Here is a 21,576-nt window from a genome sequence, read left to right on the forward strand (position 1 = left end):
AATGACACAAAATATCTGGCGGTATGAGCCCTGCAGAGGCCTGGGTGGCTGTTCATGAGCCATGTCTTAACACCATGGGGACGAGGCCACCGCAGTGGTGTGCAGCTCTCTCCTTATGGTCTCCGGGAGCCTTGGTGGGTCCTGACCATGACTGCCTGGACTCTGGAGACGTCAGGCACAGCAGATGACTCAAGGCCCCCTCTCCCTGTTGTTCAGAGGAAAGCAATAATGTGACAAAAAGCCTTCCAATCTAGAAGCCTTCCAATCTAGAATCCCAGCCCTTGGCATGAAGAGGGTGAGGGCGCCCATGGCTTCCGTCTTCCTGCAAACGAAAGGCGTGCTGTAGGAAGGTGCTCTGCTGCTCATGTCGCACAACACTTTTCTCTCCTTCCTAAAGAACCAGGTGTCCAATGTAGGGCACCATTTTGGGTTCTTTTTCGGCCCAATGCCATCTGTCTGCTGTTCCCTACAGTTCTCTGTTGCTCTTCCTGTTGAACTCACTTCTTTTTTTTTCACACATTTCTCTCACTTAGCAAACACTAATTTAAGTGCTTGCCATATGCCAGGGACCTTTCCAAGTGTTTTGCAAATACGAACCTGCTTAATCCACTTACCACTGTGAAGGAGGCACTGTGGTCATCCTCATTTTACAGATGGGAAGGGGGACATGAGGTCCCACCCTTGCAGTGGCCACTGCAGCCCCTGGTGGACTTCGAACCCTGATAGTCTACCTCCAAGGCTGTGCTTTTAGCCACTACACTAATTTACACGGCAAAGCTTTTGCTTCTCTTGTGCATGTGATCAGAGGCTCAGGAGGGACAGAGAGCCCCCCAGAAAGGGGCTAACTGGGTTTTCTTGCACTCCGTGCTGGCCCACCCTGCCCCCCTGGCCCACTGTGCTGGGCTCCCGTTTCTCAATGCATCACCAGCAGGGTGTAAACCTGACAAAGCCAAGAGAACACAACCCCTCCGCTGCGGTCTGAAAACTTGCATATGGGGAGCTGCTCCAGGGGGCCGGGCTTGAGGAGCAGGGTGCCCTCCTGCCAGCTACGCTGGAGGACCCTCAGGGCCAGCCAGAACCCTGGGGCCATGCTTGATCACTTCGGGGCCTGCGACTCACTACAGCTCAAAGTCGAGTGGCAAGAATTTCGAAGTGCATGGTCACGCGTCTCCTCCAAAGTTTTGCACCACCTTGAAGTCTGAGAAATGAACTTTGGAGATCTCAAGGTTTTTGGACTAAGTGAAAGACTTCCTCTTTTATCACTCATATGATTTGTATTTCAAAACGACAGAAACCCATCTGGCTCACCAAGCATCCTTCGTGTTCCCTTCTCTGCTGGGATTGCATTACTTGTGCGGGTGCTTGCTGCCGGACACGGGGAGAGGGAACACAAGGGCGGGAAGCAGGGCCGTTGCGGAGGTGGCGAGGGTGGCTTCCTCCTGAAGGACAGGTTTCCCCTGTTCTGACGCAGCCATCCTTGGCCGGAGATTAGTGGTTTCCACCACAGCCTGAGACATCATGCCCACCGTGCCGCCCGCCTCTCCGTAGGGGCAGCCAGGGCACCTAGGGGCTGGGCAGGCTTCTTGGGAGGACCATCCAGGAACAGAGGGGCATTTCCTCCCCCTGGCTGCATTCTTTCCTGGGGCTCCCTTCCCGCGTCCTCCATCCTGGGACCCCAGAGGCAGGCTCTGCAGCCCGCGTCCCTTGAGCAGAGAGACAGGAAGATGCCCCTGTCATGCTCTGAGAAATGTGGCAATAAAAAGCAGTCTGGTGTGAGCCTTTCCTGCCTTATCTACTCTGAAAACTTGCAAGCATCTCAGAATACTTTGAAAAGCAATATAGTATCATCCTGTTTAAAAAAAAAAAATGGATTTAAAAATAAAAACCCCATAGAAGAGACATAAACCATTTTGTCAATTTTTCGGATCCAGCCAGAGCTATAGATAGAAACAGAAGATGTGGACACCCTCGGACTTCTTAATCCACAGGCGGCTCCCCCAGACCCGGTGCCCTTCCTGCTGGCCTTGACCTTGCCTGTGCCGGGACTCTAGGGGCCACCGCTCCCAGGCAAAAGCTCACAGCCCAGCCTCTCCGGATGCATAGGGAGTGAGGAGTGCAGACCCCGGGATCCCTGAGCAAGAGGACACGAGCACCTGCTGCAGCTGCATTCAGCACCAGCCCCTGTGTCTTCACTGGCGGCACATGGGAGGCTTGTGTTCGACTTAAAGCTCCTAGAAACAATTTCCATGTTTCTCATGCAGTTACTATTCCTCTTCCTTGAAGTCCATTGAGGAGCAAGAGAACCTCACCAGGGTCCACCCCTTCTCCTCTGTCGTCCATGTCATCACTTTATGCATCCTCTCCCTCTGAGGCTGCTTCCCTCCCGACTCCTCCCCAGAGCCCCTTCATCCCCCGGCTGACGTGCCCAAGAAAGGCACACTGACTCCCTCCCTGCCCTCCTTGGCTGACGGCACAGCCCTCACCGGTCAGCGGATGAGAAAGCCACCAGGCATCCTTCATGCCTCGCACCCTGTGCTTCACCTCATCACCTCTCCTGTCCCGGAGGCCCCTCCTGCCTCCAGGATCTCCCTCTCCAGGGCTTTCTCCATACCCATTCATGTGGTTGTCATACCAGGATCCGTGGAACCCTGGGGTCCCCCAGAGGCTGCTCCAGAGGCTGACGCAATAGCCCCTACCTGCGGGGAGAAATCCAGCTTCCCCGGTTCTGTGTGCTCGTGTTCAGTGGAGTGCTTCACCAGGGAGAGGACTTGGCTCACAAGGCTCACGGGAGCGGTCATGGCGCTGAGCCTCTGTGGGAGAAGCAGGGCTGACCCTGTGACCTCGGGTCCTTCCATCCCCAGCTCCACCCTCTGTTTGCGGCCTCTGAAGGATGAGGTCAGGCTCCTAACAGCATGCACACACTCTCCCCACGGGCCTGCCCACATCCCCAGGGGCCCGCATCCCCACGCAGCCCTTCCCAGGGGCCAGCATGTCACCCTCTGGATTTGCCGCCCACACCTGGCATTTGTGCTATAGCATTTGGAGAAGAACACTTCCAGAAAACTAGGAAACCTACCTGCTTCTCATGCTACCCCATAATACACTGGTCGCCACCATTAAAATTCAGCTCTGCCCACCCCACTCAGATCCACTTGCGTGGGGGTCAAGTGGAGGCATTTGGGCTCAACTGTAAGACAAGGACACAACACGTGTCAGAGCCTTTGGGGCCGGACAGGGCTCGCTTCTGGTAAGAGCCAAAATGAGTGTTTGCTTCAGGCCGTTATAATGACACCAGCAAGGACATGGGGAGCTACTGGCAGAGCGTGCCAAGGCCTGTGGGCTCCACCTGCGTCATCCCGTTTCGTCCTCACACCAGCCTCTCGTGGTGGGATGATGATTCCCTGCGTGCTCCAGAGGAAGCTGAGGCACAGACAGGTTCCATATGTTATGCGAGGTCACATTGTTGGTGCCAGAGCCAAAATTCTAGTCTAGTCCTACCTGCCCCACCCCCCACCCCTGCCAGCCCTGTTGCTGGGACACGGAGACATCGTTCACTCACAGTGTCCTGGTGCTCGAGCCACACCTGTCATGGCTGGGAGAAACTCAGATTGCTTCAGATGAAAAAAAAAAAATAAGTCCCAATTCTTCAATTTCTCGAGGCTCTGCTCAGTCAAGAAGGAATTGTAAGACAAATGGCCTAGAGCGTGCCCTGTGTGGGACCCAAGAGTGGCTTCTGTCCCTCCTCGGCCAGAGCCCTGCACCTGCCACCCCCTCCCCTTTATTCTTTCCAATCTATACATCCACCCAAGACTCAAGGTTGCCTCTTGAGGGACACCACCAGGCTTTGTGGCCACAGGTAGGATGTTCAGAGTCTTCTGAGCCTTTCCAGGAGCTGGAGTGAGGTGGTTCTTGCTCAGCCTCTCCACCTCCTGGTCCATGACCAGCTCCCTCCTCTGCCCCTGCGCACTCAACACTTGCACTGCTCACATGGAAACCATCAGGCAGGGAGTGGGACTCACAGCACCCGGGTGTCAGACAGGTCACATTTCTTCTCTGCTAGGTGCTCGGCTGCATGTCCTTGAATGCTACGACGTCTCCATGTGCCTAGTAGATGATGGATATAGAGGCGGCACACTCCTGACCGCAGAGATCACCTGACCCTGTGGTAGCTGCTTGTCTGCCCTGCTGCTCCCCTGCCGCCCCCCACCACTGCCAGGTCCAGAAAGACAGGTGGAGGTGAAGGCTGCGGCTGTTGCAGGGGGAGATGGGAAGGCAGCACCTCCGGGGCTGGTAGGCGGGTGTCCACGTGCCCACCTCCGAGCTGTTGTGGAAGAGATGGCACGGGGTAGTGTGGGCTATGCAAGGCAGAGGCTGCCGGCCGTCTCATTCAGAGTGTGAAGAGGGGCCGAGTCCCACAGAGATGCCAGAGGGAAGAGCGGTGGCCGAGCGGGGTAGCAGATGAGGGGGTCCGGGCCCTGCCAGTGTCAGGAGCACTGGGACATGGGACAGTTGGAGGCCCAGCCGAGACGCTGGGATGAGAGCCATGCATCAGAGAGCCAGGCCTTGGCCTCCTGTCTACACGTGTCCCAGAAAGGCCGAGAAGAGCCTTCTGTAGACTTTGAGTTGCTAGATTTTGTACAGGAAACATTTCCACAAATTGGACTAATTTATGCTTCGCTTCCTCATAAAAGGCAAGTTAACGACAAGGGCCGTCTCCTTAAAAGTCTCCAGTGGCACCTTCCTTGGTGCCAAACCCAAGACCTGCCCTCCATGCTGGCAGATTCCAGTGACATGAGGCTTCGAACTAGTGGTTGGCACGTGGCCCACTGGCCTTTTTGTAAAACCGGTGTTATGAGAGCACAACATCCCTGCCCTCCCTCATCTCTGTATTGTCCCTGGCTGTTTTCATGCTGCAGTGGCCAAGCTGAGCAGTGCAGATGGAGACCTTGTGGCCTTAAATACTTACTATCTGGCCGTTCACAGAAAAAGTTTACCAGCTCCTGCTTTAAACTGTGTTTCCGTTGTCGTGAGCATGCAGATCGAGTAGTATTTCCCGTGCAAGACGCCTATTTAAGAAACAGGCCCACTTTTCAGATGTGGAAGTGGTGTTGGCTGTGTAACCAGCCATGGTCCCGGGCACGTCGTGTACGGGTGATTGCCCGAGGGCCAGCTTTGGTGGTGTGGGGCTGGGAGGATGTGCCTCCGTCCTCTGGTTAAAGGAAGGAGCTTCTGCGGCAGCTGGTCTTGGGGCGCAGGTACACTAGCATTTTCTAGGTAATTAGAGAATGACACGACCTCTGTTCCAGTGACTCATGTTTGGATGATATCAAAGAGAGGATGGAAAACTCTGTCCAGAGACCATGTTTCTCCAGAATGCATCTCTAGTTCACTCCCTGACCGGGAAGAGGAGCTTGAGCAGCTCCAGCCGTGGCTTCATCTAGCTCACTGTACCAGTCACTGGCAGGGGAGCAAATCCATCTTTAATTAAGCGGCAGGAGCAAATTCTTTTATTCTAGAGAAATTCAATCAGATACATCCTTGTATTTTGGTGATCTGCATGGGTTATCCACACGCAGAGATGTGCAAAGTTCATCGAATGATCTTGCTACTCTATAGATTTTGTGGTCAGGACATTCTACGATGGCTTTGGAACAGGTTGTTGGTAAAGAAAACTGCACTTAAGATTAAAAAAAAATGGGAAAGTTGTGATATTTTTCACAGTATCAGGTAAGATTTCAAAAAGCCCTGAAATAACCATCATTTTCATCTTTAACTCTGAACAAGAATATGCACTGCTCATAAAGTGTGGAAGATTTTGGTCTAGAATCCAGGCTGCTAAGACCACTTGGCCCCAAGAGTCTGACCAATCCAGGCCAGATATCTTTTGGCACAAGAGCATCAAACAAGCTTCTCTCTCTCCTTTTCTCTCTCTCTCTCTCTCTCTCTCTCTCTGTTAGCCTTCAAGTCTGGATGACAGAAGAGGCAACCGTCCCCGGTCCATGGTCCGATCCTTCACGATGCCTTCATCATCCCGGCCTCTGTCAGTGGCCTCCGTGTCATCCCTCTCATCAGACAGCACCCCTTCCAGGCCAGGCTCGGATGGGTGAGTACAACTCAGTAGCAGGGAGGGGGCTTGGAAGGTCTTGTGAGGAGCCACCCAGGCCCTGGGTTTATTTGATCCCAACTTGAGGATTTTTTTTTTTTTTAAATCGAACCTGTCTTTGAAACCGAAGCTCTGGGACGCCTGGGTGGCTCAGTGATTGAGTGTCTGCCTTGCACTCGGGGCATGATCCTGGGGTCCTGGGATTGAGTCCCGCATCAGGCTCCCTGCGGGGAACCTGCTTCTCCCTCTGCCTGTGTCTCTGCCTCTCTCTGTGTCTCTCATGAATAAGTAAATAAAATCGAAGGAAGGAAGGAAGGAAGGAAGGAAGGAAGGAAGGAAGAAGGAAGGGAAAGAGAGAGAGAGAAGAAAAAAAGAAGAAACGAAAAAGAAGAAAGAAAGAAAAAGAAAAAATAAAGAAAAAAAAGGAACGACCTCCAATGAGGCACGGCACGCCGCACACGACCATACGACCAACGTACCGCAAACCCATCACCCACCCCTTAACATATCCTCCGTCATCCCCCCCATCTACCACAACTCCGCCCCCCATCCCCTCCGGCTCCATCCCCGCTCCGGCAACTCCAGACTTCCCCTCCCTCCTCCGCCACCCTCCCGTCCATCCGCCCCTATTCACGGAAGACAGATGCGACAAGAGAAAACAGACCATAACCTAACAACAAGGAAGAGAGACGAAAAGCAGGAAAAGAAAGAAAGAAAAAGAAAAGAAAAGACAAGACACTGAAACCCTCCAAGACTTTGTGAGTCTAGCGCCCAGTATGACTTTCAGGATCTTGTGAGTTTTTGAGAAAAAGTTATTTGGGTAAGATTTCCATCAGATTTTAAAACCTGCAGTGAGTGTTCATTCAGTTCTGTTCTGGAAGTTCTGGAAGGAGTATAGTACGTTCCTTGCTGGCTGGGGCTCCTACTTTTCATCCCCCGCTCACTTGCATGGTGTCACGCCCACGCAGAACTGTCTCACGCGGTCAGTCGGCTTGCCTGACGGCCAGCAGAGCCACCTTTTTCCTACAAGACCTCTTTGGAGACCCCGTTCTTGCTGTTGACCGCCCAACAGCACAAAGTGACTAAGCGGAGCAAGGAGCTAATAGACTGGCTAGTTTGGGTTGAGCTCCCACTGTATCTCTTGCTTTAACTTCGAGTGCTAAAAGGTATCAATAATTGTTTTGTGGTTTTGAGCAGCAAATATGTAAAGTTTGCTCGTATTAAACAACAAGAACGTGTCATGCAATTTAAACACCAGGGAACAACCGCTAATTATTTTAACGTTGAGTTTGCAGTTCTGTGTTTGTACAACCCCATTTGGTTTTCCATCCTTCGCCTTACGCAGCCCACAGGCTCCTGGCCCCTGCCGCACGCAGACACACTCTTCCAGAGCGCCCCACGGAACAGCTCACAGCTAAGCGCCCTTTGTTGCCGATGACCGGTGGGCCCGATGGAAGATTGAAAACTAAACCCACATTTTTTTTTTTTCCTGACAGTAATTTTTATCACTGTCTGCTGCTTATAAAGCCAAATCCATATGGAAATTCTCAATTTAGAGGTATTTAAATCATGTGTGCTTGTCACTTAGAGCAAGATTGCTAAAGAAATTTAATTCAACTTTCCCCCAAGAAAATCCCCAAGCTAGTTATGAAAAGGTTTTTACATTTCCGAGAACACAGGGGGCGAGGGTAGAAATTGATCTAGAGGTTTTAGAGAGAGGTGTGGTGTACCAGACGCGTGAGCACACGCCTCCTTCTCCCAGGAGGCACTGTGTATCCTTGAACTAGAAGACATCTTTATTAGAATCCAGATTTTTGTTCATTCTAGGGTTACCACCCTTAGCCATGTAATTAATGTGGAGGAAATGAGACTTTGGTCCCCAATGGCACAGATTACATGAAGAAGAAAGTTCATCTTGTTGGCAGGTGCTTCTCATAATGTGAAAAATTTTCAACGTAACCTGCCTTTCTCTTGGCCCTTGGTGTGCTCCCTAGATGTTTACAGGTCTTCCCCTTCAGCTCAAAGATGTCCACTGCTCTTATTTGTTTTCCCCTCCGTTAATTGTCCACAAAACCTAGAATAAAATCTTGAGGATTATTTTGTTTTATTGACGACATTCTGTATGCTCTCACTTCAGCGTTGTGCTGTATTTATTTTGTAACTGGACATTTATAAAGTTTTGCAGGCTTTTTCATACCATTATCCACGGTCGCCCTCCCTCCTAGCTCCTTCCTGCTGCAGAGGATGTAACTCCAACCTTAGAACTGGAATCATTTCTTCTCTCTCCTGATATAATTTACTAGGATAGAAACAGGATGGACCACCCCCCACCCCATTACCACCCCAGTCTTATATTAAAATACCAAACCACCATTGCACGCAGATGTGTGTGCACACTCAGCTTTGACACGTGCCTTAGGAGCTAGCCCCAGGTCCACTTACTCGGTAAGTGCCCAGTGGAGGCACTAACCATTAACTTGCTTTTATACCAGTGCATTGGCATCAGTAGGCACCAGGGTGGTGATGTCTTCCTTTCGTCTTGAGCCTGGGGACGTCCAGCCCACAGTGATTTGGGGATGTCAAGACTTCTCAGGAGATGGTGGAGCCAAAACCCAGGTCTTCTAGCTCAGCGCTCAGCTGAAAATCTGAGGGCATCTCCATGTACCTACGAGCTGGAATCAGCTTGCTTCTCACGGAGTCATCCAAAAGGCTTCCAAATTGAAGCGGCGGACATATCTGTAATCTTGAGGTGGCTGTAGGAACTTGGTCAGAATCGAGATACCAGGAATCTATTTGCTTCAGCATCTGCCTGTTTCCCCTATTATATTTGTACATATTTTTGTATGAATCTCCACAAGACAAGGGCTCCCCTTTTGAAACCTACCCCAGATACCATCCTCCCATCAGGAATCTGCGATAATCCCTTTATGTCAAGGTGTCCTGTCCACTCAGACTCCACATCTCCCCCATCCTCCTAGATGTGTTCTCTTTCTTCCCACTGTTGTCTCTATCTCTTGTCGGTTACAACTGGCTAATATATATCTTCATCCCCCTTGACCTCTCTTTATAAATCATTCCTTTCCTGTAAGACTGTGCAGCTCCCAGCCCACCCTTACGTTCCTGTGAACAGGTTCACGTTTATCTGCAGGCCGTGAAGCAACTGTTCTCCTCTTAAGTCATGAGTGATTTAAAGGACCATTTCTTCTAGGTTTGCTCTGGAGCCTCTCCTGCCCAAGAAAATGCACTCCAGGTCCCAAGACAAGCTGGACAAGGATGACCCCGAGAAGGAGAAGAAGGACAAGAAGAAGGAAAAAAGGAACAGCAAACATCAAGAGATATTTGACAAGGAATTTAAACCCACCGACATTTCCCTGCAGCAGTCTGAGGCTGTGATTCTTTCAGAGACGGTAATTTCTTAGGGAACCTGCCCCACGCTGCGGTGGCTCCTGGGACCTACCTTTGCTCCATATTTAGCCAGTGGAGCTGTCAGTTGGTTTTCACTGAATTTTCTATAAAATAGTTGCTTTGAAAATCTGAGGTCCCCCTCGGCCCTTCCCTGGTATAACCCAATGCTGTAGGGCATCCAGAGGCTCAGAGCGGAGCTTCCCTTCTGGAAGGTTACCTGTCTTAGCGTTCATCCTCCATCCCAAAGGGACTTGGGTGGTTCTAGGATTTCTGCAGCAATGTTGAACTTGCTTCCAACACACAACCCGACATCTCAGGAGATGAATAGGAATGCTTCTGTCGTCTGAAAACAGTACTCCCCGCATTAGAATCTGCTCAGAGGGAGTCCCAAAGCCCCTTCTGCTGAGTTCAGCCCACAGGACGGGCGTCCAGCATTGACCTTCCTGTCTCATCGGCCCCACATTGACGTCTTTGCCATGTTTCAGAAGGCCTTTCTGGGATTTAAGCTGACATGTGCTAGTTAGCTGACATGAGAAACAGCTCCCGGGCAGCCTCAGTCACTGCCCAGTCCTGGGCGTGTGAAGGCGGGGGAACCCGTGCCACATACTGGCGGCCTGAGGCTGGGCCGAGGGGCTGCAGCTCACAGGAGTACTCAGCAGCGCTGCAGGCTGAGGGCATCTCAGAGGAGGCTCGGGCAGCTTCTAGGGCGAACTTTATTCAGAACCTGCTATTTGTGGACTGGAAACAAAATAAAAGGAGAGGCTCTCACAGGCTATCAGCTTCAGAGGTTAAGTCGGGCTCAGAGCCACCTCCCCCTAGAAACGATGGACACTTGTCTTACGGCGTCCGGGAATGTGCCCACCCCAGGCAAGAGCCCATGACCTGTCCTGGCTGTGATTAAAGGGTTGCTTGACAAAAGGGCTCACATGGGACCACCTTTTGATAAGACATATTTATATTTCCTGGCTTGTTTATATCTTAAACTCAGAGGGTACGTTTCACCCACACTGCGTGCCATTCAGAGAGGTGGTCATGTGTTGTTTGGCTGTCCAGAGACAGAAGGCATATTCGAGAGCCACACCATGGCCCTCAGGAAGGCAGATGCCCTGCTAAGGCCTTCAGGCACAGGAGGGTGGCCAGGGGTGTCAGAGCACAGGAGGGGGACTGGCCAGAGGCTGGCCTTCATGCCGAGGTGCTGGGCCTTCAGCAATGGGAGGAAGAGGTCTCTGATGAGCCTCCCAGCGTGCTCCATCCACGACTCTGGAAAGCTGGGGTGCCAGTGACCTTGCTGACATGAGCCGAGGTCGCCTTCTCTCAAGCCCAGGATAGAGATCTCAGGTCCCAAACCCTCAGAACTGGGTGGGGAATTAACAGAAAAGCGAGATATTTACCAGGTGCCAGACACTCTGCATGTCTCTCCCTATATTTTTATTGAAGCTCCATTTTAAGCTGATACAAGTTGAACCACACGGCAGAGCTGGTCACAGTGAAGTTGTGTGAAAAGAGGTCGAAGGTCAGGCCAGGCACTTGGCCATCACATGCAGGTGTGTCCCTCCCCGCCGAGGCCCTGTTTGCTTGCAAGGACACTAGCAAAGATGGGCCGAGTTCACTCAAAGTGGGGCCCCCCACAGCTGGCCGGAAGCGCCTTCAGCAGGTCCACAGGAACGCACCAGGGTCAGAGCCCAGAACCCGGCCCCTGGTCCGCCTCTGACGACCCTCAGAATAACCACAGCTGCTGTGGCTCTGGGGACGGGAATCCCGACCTCTTGCTGGGCGCAGGCTTACTGCTCTCGGGGCAGCCCAACTACCTGTCTCTCCAGATGACAAGTGTCAGCAAGGTCTGTGAATACATGCGGACACCTGCAGTTTCCAAGGAGAGCCTCCATGGGCCCGCAACCAGCCAGGTGCCACGGGGCGGAGCAGGTGGGCAAGTCAGAGACAACTTTAGTGGAGTCAAAGCAGCAGCCCCACTCCTGGAGGCAACACCGGCACGGCTGGTGTTCCCGGGCCCGACGGGATGGCCTCGGCTTTCTGCCCCGTGCCCGGCCCCCCGCAGCTTCCACAAAGGCTATACCTCTGCTCATTCCCAAGGGGCTGGGTTCAGCCTCCTGCTTGATGTGGCATCATCAACAATCTCATGACCTTCGGCTGAGACTCAGAGCCTGGGGTGGGAGCGAGGGTCCTCCAGGTGCAATTTTCTTGGCACCAGGAAAGCACGCTTCTATTCCCGAGTCATCAGAACGTGCCTCACGGGATGGGACTGTCACCAGTCCACGTGCACATTTGCCCTGTCCCAGGCCTCCCTCACATCCTTGCCCCCAGCAACATTTGGCACACAGTGGCTCCTAGAGGCATTGCCCTCATCTCTGTCTTCATGTTCACTTGGCATTCTCCCTGTGTACGTGTATCTGTGGCCAGATTCCCCCTTTTTATAAGAACACCAGTCATACTGGGTCAGGGCCTCTCCTCCCTCCCCCCCACCGTCCCGTGACCTCCTTTGGAGGTCAGGTATTTGCAGAAGACCATATTTGCAGGTAAGGTCGTAGTCACAGGTACTGAGTATTGTGGGGGACACAGGTCAGCCATGGCGACCCTAACTCTGCTCTTTCCTCCAACATAGATAAGTCCTCTGCGGCCCCAGAGACCGAAGAGCCAGGTGATCAACGTCACTGGAAGTGAAAGACGTTTCTCTGTGTCCCCGTCACCACCATCCTCCCAGCCAACACCGCCTCCAGTCACACCAAGGGCCAAGCTCAGCTTCAGTTTGCAGTCGAGTGAGTGGAACATTCTCCACGTTGGAACTCCTGGCATTGCTCTGTGACTCCCTCCTTGACCAGAGGCTGGAAAGTTAGGCTCGCTCCTCCCCTTGTAGCCGTTTCCACAAGCACCCCGGGTACAGGGAGTCCCCTGCGCACTTGGGCAAACCAGTCTTCCCAAGTTCCCTGGAGGGACTGTGTGCTCCCAGAACCTTCCTTGAGCCGGGGAAGGTGTGAGAGGCACATGGACAGCCCCCCTCTTTGTATCACAGGATACGAGTCACACACGAGTCACAAGGAAGTCTTGGCCTTCCTGTGTCTGGGAGGAACGTAAAGTGAAGAGGCATTTCCAGGCTGTTCTGAAGAGCTAAACACATGACTAATTTTTCTAGTTTTGCCTGACTTCTAGGGTTCCATGACTTATTACCATAAACTTGTTGGCTTAAAACAACAGAAATTTATTTCCTCTCTCTTGTGGGGGCCGGAAGTCAGAGGTCCGGATGACAGGGTTGCTTCCGGAGGCTCAGAGAGAAGACTGTTCCGTGCCTCTCTCCTAGCTTCTGGTAGCTTCTGACCATCCTTGGCCTTCCTTGGCTTATAGATGTACCCCTCCAGTCTCTGCTTCTGTCTTCATGTGGCCTACTCTCCTGGGTCCTCTCTACATCTTAAAAAGACACCAGACATTGGCTTTAGGGCCCACCTTAAATCGAGGATGATTTCCTCTTGAGATCCTTAACTTAATTTCATTTGCAAAATGCCTGTGTTCAGGTAAGGTCACATTCCGGGCTTCTGGGTGGACATGAATTTTGGAGGGACGCTACTGAACCCACAGCCAGTGGTAATCAACTCTTCACCACTAAATTCAGGCCTTCCAGAGAGGGGAGGTCTTGGTGGCAGGGAGTGCAGGCAGCAACAGAAAGGGGATTCCAGGAGAACCCACCTTCCGTCCTCTGCCCCGGGTAGGGGCTCTGTGGACCGTTGTCCTTTGCACCTGTTGTTCTTACTGAAAAGGGGCAGGGACCATTCTGGAGACCACCATATGGGGGGTGTGTGGTCAGTGCTGCCGCCATGGATGAGCCTAACTGAGGACACAGTTTCCTGGCCACCGGGTGTTACAGCTTCACATCCTTACACTATTACCACAGAATCTTTTCCTAAAAATATTTTACCATTTTCTTTAAATAGTTAAAAACAGGCACCATTGCAGCCGGTGTGGAAAACACTTCGGTTGCATCTTGATGTTAAACCTAGGTTCACCCTAGGCCCCAGCAAGTGCGCTCCAAGCCCACGCCCCAAAGAGGTAAAAACAGGGACTTGTTGTATGTGAGCGTTTGCAGCTGCATTCTCCACGGTAACAACAGGTGGAAACAACCCAAGTGTTCCTCAGCTGATGGTTGGATAAAGGAAGCATTGCATCCAAAGAGATAGCCACACAATGGAATATTATTCAGCCACAAAGAGGAATGGAGGGAGCTGTGACACAGGCCACATCACGAATGAAACTCCCACATTATGCTCAGTGAAATAAAGGACAGGTGTTCTGTGATTCTGCCTACAGGAAAGCTCTAAAACATGCAAATTTGTTGAACAGGGACTAGATTCGATGTATCCGGCCGGGTGGAGGGGGATTGGTGGGCAATCTTTGCTTAATGGGGACAGACTGTGTGTTCCAGATGATAAAAGAGTTTGGGAAACCAATAGTGGCGATGGTTGCCCAACATCATGAATGTAATCAATGCCGCTGATTTATACAACGAATTCTGGTTAAAATGGCAAACTGTGTGTTGTGTGTAGTTTACCGTGACACAAATAAGCAAGAAGTCACGAGGGCAGTCATTCTATCTCTCGCAGGCCCGGATTCCCTGGCAAGCCTCCCTCAGAAACCCGTAGGTCCCCCAGGCAGCCTTTCCCCTCCCCATTCAGTGGGTCAGTGGGGAAACCTCAAAGAGACCCATCAGTAAAGATGTCAATTTTCCTCTAATGTAAAGGAAAAACAAATTTTTCCTAAGAGTCTCCACAAGGGTTGCGAAAGTTTCCCGCCTTAATGATTCTCCTTCCATTTGAACCTGGCTGGTTTTTCAGGTCACTTTAAAAATCAATTGTACTTCCCCTCGGCTGCTTTCAAGTAACAGCCACAGGGCCCGTGACTGCTAATAACTTCATTTCATATGGTCGTGGGTTTTCCTGTCGAGAGAGATGTGAAGGGTGGGTGACTGGCTGGCCGTGTGCTGCTTTGTGGGCTTTCACGTCGTGCAGGCTTCCAGGTAACAACCGCAGGACGCTGGCTGCGAAGACCTGGCCACGCTCTGAACACGCTGGGTGTAGACGGGCCTTGTCCAGCCACTGTGTAGACGCCACCAACGCACAGAGGCACAAGGAGGGGTTGTTAGGAGCCCGGGGATGGCATGGCTGTTTTTACAGTGGATTGATGGCTCCTTTAAGCTTCAGATGTCTTTATGGCACTTGGTATTCTCTTTCTAGAACGTGCCTTTAGGAAGGGAGCTGACCCTTCACCTTCTCTACCCCTCCCAGCTCACTTCTCTTCTCCGTCTCTCCATCGACAGGCGTTTCTGCCCCCCACCCGCTCCCGGACAGCAGGTGAAGCAGCCACATGGGCACTCGGGCGCAGTGGGGCCCTTTGATTCTAAATCGACCCATTTTTCCAGGTCTGGAGCTGAACGGCATGACCGGCATGACGGGGATGGACACGGCCGAAGTCCCGCCCCCCCTGCCTCTCAAAGGGAGCATGGCAGATTATGGAAACTTGATGGAAAACCAGGATTTGATCAGCTCGCCCACCCCCCCGCCCCCTCCTCCTCACCAGAGGGTAAGTCAGCCAGAGACCCGAAACACCGGCTTTTAAAGTCTCTCCTTCCACAGAGTGGAAACCCCTCCTTGCTGATGTTGGCGGGCTTGCTTTGGGCCAGCCCACATCTGGTTTTGACAAAAGAGGTCAAAGCAATAAGAACTCTGTCCACAGGATCTTGGTTCAGCGTCATCTGTCCCGCTGATGGGGCCTGGGCTCCTACCAGATGCCAGCCTGGCCTCTGAGAAGTTCTGAGCCCGACCTCAGTAAAGTCTTTAAAAGCCATTTAAACCAGTGCGTCTGGTTACCAGTTGACAGTTCTGGAAACGTTCCTTTGAGGTCTCCTGGTTCCTTTCATCTCCTGGTTCTCAAGGTTGCTGTCACGGGTTCTCTGTTCTAGGGTGACCACAGGCGGAGACCAGTGTGCACACTTTACCCCCCACCTTAAAAACCGATATAAATCCTACAAGCCCTTTCTTTCTTTCTACGGGTGCTTTTGTATGGAGTGTCCTGTGAGTTTATTATCTTCTCTTATGAGAGGGGCAGACAAGAGAGGGGATTTTATGTGAAAACACAGAACAGCAGCGAGGCTTCATCTCGGGTGCTGAAGGCATGACTGACCTTCTGAGGCCATAGTTTCAGATCAGCCCTCCGTCCCCAGAGATGCCACGTTGGGGGACCGGCCATGGAGACGGGGCCGCGTTACCCAATGATGGCTTTTCAGGAGGCCGGAATGGTTTGTTGGAACCACCGAAACGGGGGCCTGACCTATCCCACACACTTTTCACTCTAAGGTAGAAGGAAAGAGGCCCAGGGAGTCGAGTGAGAAATTGATTGGTTGGGTGTTGTTTCCCGAACAGCTTAGTTAACCGATCACACCTCTGTTTTCATACCTTTATTTAGCTGGGGAAGTAAGAATGTCCCCCGAGTCTCCCCGAACCAGTGAACAGAAAATTCCGAACTTGGAAATAGGACCACATCCATTTGGTGACAGATCAGTGCAGGGGCAACACTTTACCATCTCCGCACTGTTGCTACATCGCTCGAGGTGACTGTTGCCACATTGATGCCACGTGCTGTTGGGTCAGGAAGGAACCCGACGAACCTCGGCTCCATTTATAAACGGGTCGTGAATTCTATTAGATTTAATTACCCCAGTCTCTGTGCTGTTTGTTTCTTGTTATCAAACATCATTCCTGCAGCAGGAGAGTGAGTTCCAGTGACACGCCCGTGGCGTGGTGTGTCACAACCCGTCGGAGGCATCGGCGCTCCCTCTCCGCAGGCCCTACGGGGCTGTGGTAGGATACCGATCGCTCGTCTGCCTTGGGGGGTGATTGATACCTCCTGCCACTGTCACTGATCAGCCTCGGGCTTGCAGTCACCCCTGTCCCTGGTTGTCACCACGTCAAGCTGTCATTTCTTTCAAAATGGCCCATACGAGCTGTGATCTGACCTGTCATTGGACTTAGTGGCAACAAACCTGCCACCTTCCCACCTGGCACAGAGGGTGTCGGCCGCGCTGTGCTTGCACCCGTCTATGTTTGCCTGTCTCGCTCCGACCCATCGTCCTGGCTTCCACACGTCCAGAAGCACCCGTTATATCACATCTCGAAATAGGTGTTTGCTTTGGTCTTTTTTTAAATGTTCTTACCAACCTTGAGAAAACATAGAGACTATTATTTTACTTCATTTCTTATAATGTCTCAATGTCAGTACCTCGGTCCTATTTTTCCCGATTGATTCTCTCCCGCGTGTTAGACACTACGTCGACTTTAGCATCTCCTTGTCTGCAAAATCGGGAGGAAAGTTGGTCAACAGGGGAGAGACTGCTGTGTCACCGTCCTGTCCTTGAAACTTCTTTCCTCGCATTGTGCTTCCCGTGAGCCTCCACGCAGAGGCTGCTACAGAGTCCACCGTGCTTAGGTGATAGTGTTCTGTGATTTCCCTCTGGTTCATTCTACCTCTGGCACATCTGCTCATTTATTCATCCGTCCATCCATTCATTCAGTGCTTCGTTTCCTCCCCACGTGCACTCATTCATTCACTTACTCATTGTGTGGCCCACACTTTTTTATAGAGCATCTCATGTGGGGCTGGTGTCTGTGGTGGTCGGGAGGGTGCCACTGACTGCCCTCCATCATCCATGCCCTGGAAGGTTCATTAAGTAGGGGTCTTTCTATCACCTTGGCAACTGCCAAATCATTTGTAGGGATTCAAGGGTGAATGATGGCCCAGGAACCAAGGACAGCCTGCTGCCTTCTCCTTTTCTTTTCCAGAGAGAGAGAGCGTGCACACATGTGAGGGGAGGGCATGGGGGAGGAAGAGCAAATCCAAGCAGTCTCCCTGCTGAGTGCAGAGCCTGATGCAGGGATTGATCCCCTGGCCCTGAGATGGTGATCTGAGCCAAAATCCAGAGCCAGACGCCTAACCGACTGAGCCACCCAGGTGTCCTGACCTGCTACTTTTTGTTGTAAATAGTTTCATTGAGACACAGCCACACCCATTCTGTATATGATGTGTTTCCCTCACAAAGAGTTCAAACATCCCCCTCAGTTTGCAGTTTTGGAAGAGACCAGACAAAAAACTGTCCTTAAACGGGATAGCGGATACCTGGATAGTGGCCACATGTACCCGGCTGACCTTCTCTCCCATGACTTTTCCAGTTCCAAGAGCAAAGGAGGGCTTCTCCCCCAGAGAGCCTCTCCAAGGGCCTGTTTGTCCCTGAACAGTTTAGGGGACATCTTCAGGGGGCACCAGCAAAGGGCCATGGACCCTCATCAAGGACAGCGCCAGGCCGCCTGGGTGGCCCCCGGTCTGCTCTGCTCCTGGACCATTGCATTTAACCACTTAACCTGTCCAGTTCTGAAATCAGTCCATTTCCAGGGGCACCTGGATCAATAGTCCCGGGAAGTAAAACTGCCAGGCAGAGAGCAGTGGTTTCCCATCTCAGGGGCTGTGCCAATGTGCGATGCGCTTTGTGAAACGCAGTTGCTCAGAGATGCCAGAGAGGCCTGTGGCTGCCAGCTGCCCAGCCCCATGGGCAGCAGCCCTGCCAGCCCAGGTCACACAGGGAGGGCCGGCCCCACCCCGAGGGTGCAGAGTAACTTACCCTTGTGGCCACTATGCCAGGTGCTCAGGCCCTCAGGCCCTCACCTTGAGATTACCAGTAACGTGGCCCCTGTCCTGTGTCTGTGTCTTCTAGCATGTTCCGCCTCCACTGCCCAGCAAGACCCCACCTCCGCCCCCTCCGAAGACGACGCGCAAGCAGACGTCAGTGGACTCCGGAATCGTGCAGTGAAGGCCGCAGGACCGCTGGGAGGTTGCAGCTGCACCCCCCCTGCCCCACTCCCCACTCTTCTCCCGTGCGTCCTCATTACCTCATTGGGCCCGTGATGTCTCATCTGTCGTGCAATCGCTTGTCCTGAGAAGGAGCTCACTTCCAGCCTCTCGCATCGGGGAGCAAGGTGGATAGGGGTCTGGAACGGTGGTCAGCACGATCGAAAGTGGGGGCTTCTGACTGTGTCTGTCCTGAGAGCCTAAGTCTTGCCCAGAAGTCCCCTGTTGGTGCCAAATGACAGGTGAGCAAAGACAGCGCTTGCCCTGGGTTTCGGGCAGCAGGAGAGGTTAGGCCATCGCCGTGAGCCCGTGAGGCCGTGTGGCGAGTGCTCAGCTCCTCCAGAGGCTGGCTCCCAGCTCCCCCTGGAAGGGAGGGTCCTCAGCCCTCCTCCTGCGGGTGTGACTTGCCGTCAAGTGTGGCTTCAACCCGAGTCCGGCAGTTAAGGTCCACCCTTTCAGGGAAGTTCCTGTTTCCTTTCCTATAATTTAAAATAGGATTCTTTCTCAGCTACTGAACAGTTACTAATTTATGCAGTAGAAACACCGTTAAAAATCCTGGATCCACTGGGAGAGCAAATACACGTTCTTTCTTTTTAAAAAGAGAAGGCCTGCAGCACATCGGTGGCTTTAATTGGGTGACTTCTTTCTGTCCTCATTCTGTACAGAAGTTTGTATATATGATGGTCCTTAGAAGTTAAGTGTTCATGTTTTTGGTCCTTCCCGTGTAACAGGCGTCCACAAATGATTCTTGGTATGTGTTCTTAATTTTTTAACTGCTGGAAGTATGAACACACACAAACAAAAAAATAAAATTTTGTTGATTCCCCCCACACACACACCCAGCTCCAAAGTCCTGACAATGTTGGTGGACGATGATTAAAAAAACAAGAACAACTAACTTTGTATAACCTAATATTTTTATTCTGTAATCTATATTTTTTTATCCACTATAATCACGATACTCTTCTAGTAGGCTTGAAAGTTATCCATTGACAACAAAAAAATAAAAAGCCATTTAAAAAAGATTCCCAGCGTCCAAATACTACGTTTTTATCCCTTGATGTAAAAAAAAAAAAAAAAAAGTATATATAAATGCCATTGCTGTTGCTCTTTTTCTTAAAAAGCTTCGTGACCCGCGCGAATGTGTGTGTGCATCTTTCTTAATCACCTCTGTTGTGTCATGTGGGGCCCAGATAGACAGCACCAGTCTCCCTCTGTGTGTCCGCACGTCCTTACACACAGAGCAGAGCTCAGCACCTGCTGAGACTTTCTCCCCTCAGCCCAGCCCGGCTCTCTGGCTGCATTTCTGCCCCTTGAGGCCTTCCAGCTGCTGACTTGGGAGAGGGTTCTGTTCAGTGCCATGTTTCACTTGGTGTTGCAGAGCTCTCTCTGGATCTTAGGTGGCGAGAAACAAAGAAAGCAATGGGGTCCCCTTGTCCACGTAAAGCACATGCTCGCCTATGCTCCTTCCTGACACCTCCCTGTTGAAACCACAAGGACATGCCCCACGGCCCCATTAACCAGACCTCAGGGAAATCTGCTACAGAACCTGAGGCTCAGAGGATCCTTCCCTCTCACTCGATCACTGCTCACCACCACCACCACCCCCCCCAGTTTATACATCCTTGCTGTAAATATCCAGCCCATCCCCAGGAAATGTCAGACTCATGTGAATATAGAATTTTTTCCTTTGTCAATTCTTACCCTTCGACTGAGATAGATACTCATCCTCCACTGAGTATATTGGAAACTGCATACCATCCGAGATCCTAAAATAAGCCCATTGGCACACCTACCTGGGATGGGAGCACACGGGAGAGGCCGGTCTGGTAGCCAGAGTGGCACCCTGCATAAGCTGTTGCCCAAAATTGTAAAATGAGTTCCTTGGTCCTACAAATAAATTGTTATTTTTCTTCTAGAATGGCATCTGGGTTCCAGTTCTCTCCTCACATAGCCTCCTCCTGAAAGTTTTCCTGGATAATTCCCAGACTCTATACTTTGGTGGATCCTCCCCGCCCTCCCCGCTGGATGCTCCCCAACTGCTGGGAACTTCACACTGGTGTCCAGAGTTAGAAAATATGCAGACACAAAATGTCTTCATCTTTTAAATCAAGGGCTGGGCTGCAAAACTAGACTCAAGGAAGAGCTGACTTCTGTGTCATCCAGTGTCTTCTAGAGACACTGCCCTGGAATGAGGTCAAGGGGAACCACTTGCCTATCTAGATGCAATGATACATTTTTTTCCTCAGGGAAAAAAAAATTCTGAACCTTTCATCATTAACTTCCAAAGAACCTTTTTAGGCATTTTTTCCTAATCATTTCCCCATCAAGAAATTTTAACATACAGATATACTATGTATGTGTTTATGTGCGTTGTGTATATCTATGCTTTTTACATGAAGAAAGTAAGATTTTTTTTTGTCCCCTAAGCACTGGTTTTCACCCCCTTAGGGGTGATACTGCCTCGTTGAGAATGCATGCTCTAAAACAGGAATGATGAGGATCTTCTGTTCTATTTTTGCTTTGGGTGCCAGGAAGCTCAAAGCCAAATTTAGCTCTCACACATTCAGTTACATTTCGGTTTTATTCTCCTGCATTCGAGAATGCTCTCCAGTCTATTGCAAGTCGATCTTTATTTAACCCTATTTAACTTTTATTTTTAACTACCCAGTTTAATATGTCTTCTCAAATCTCCATTAAAAGAAGATAGCGCATAAACTGTGTTTTATAAATGTCTTTTTTCTTTTCTAAAAAGTACCCTTGGTGCTTGAAGGGTGCTTGCTAATATTTAAAGAAATTAGGTTTTAAATCAATGTTGAGGTTATTCTTTCTTGGAGAGATTTGATCATTTTACGTCCTTACAGATTTCTTCAGCTCTGATTCTTTTATGGTGTCGGGCATCACAGCCCACGTTCGCCTAAGTCTTGGTTGGCATTATGGAATTTTGCTCTTGTGTTTTCGTTCTATCTCTTGATTACGTTTTAGCATTTAATGAATTTTTAGGGTCTTTTTCAAGACTTTCGTGGGTTTTTTTTTTCTTCAATCTGCCCTTTCCGAATTATTTAAACATCTACTGTGTAGTTGGTGATGCCTCTGAAAAACCTAACAGGAAACCTTATGAGCCAATAACCGGTTGCACCCAAATAAGCCAAACTGGTGCTCCTCGTTCA

At 51.1% G+C, this 21,576-nt stretch overlaps 1 protein-coding gene across 2 annotated transcripts in view; it reads left to right on the plus strand.

Annotated features, from left to right (window-relative positions):
• DOCK1 (dedicator of cytokinesis 1) overlaps positions 1 to 19,504 on the plus strand; it is a 493,779-nt gene extending 474,275 nt beyond the window's left edge. The window contains exons 48-52 of one of the 2 annotated variants that reach the window (XM_038579104.1): positions 5,958 to 6,103; positions 9,312 to 9,510; positions 12,129 to 12,282; positions 14,931 to 15,091; positions 18,273 to 19,504. In XM_038579104.1, the coding sequence (XP_038435032.1) occupies positions 5,958 to 6,103; positions 9,312 to 9,510; positions 12,129 to 12,282; positions 14,931 to 15,091; positions 18,273 to 18,368 (756 nt within the window). In that variant the 3' untranslated portion in view covers positions 18,369 to 19,504. The remainder of the gene's footprint in view (positions 1 to 5,957; positions 6,104 to 9,311; positions 9,511 to 12,128; positions 12,283 to 14,930; positions 15,092 to 18,272) is intronic. The other variant, XM_038579105.1, reaches the window with a different exon arrangement.
• Positions 19,505 to 21,576: the final 2,072 nt, after the last annotated feature.

The sequence above is a fragment of the Canis lupus genome, chromosome 28, assembly GCF_011100685.1.
Source record: "Canis lupus familiaris isolate Mischka breed German Shepherd chromosome 28, alternate assembly UU_Cfam_GSD_1.0, whole genome shotgun sequence".
NCBI classification, from domain to species: Eukaryota; Metazoa; Chordata; class Mammalia; order Carnivora; family Canidae; genus Canis; species Canis lupus.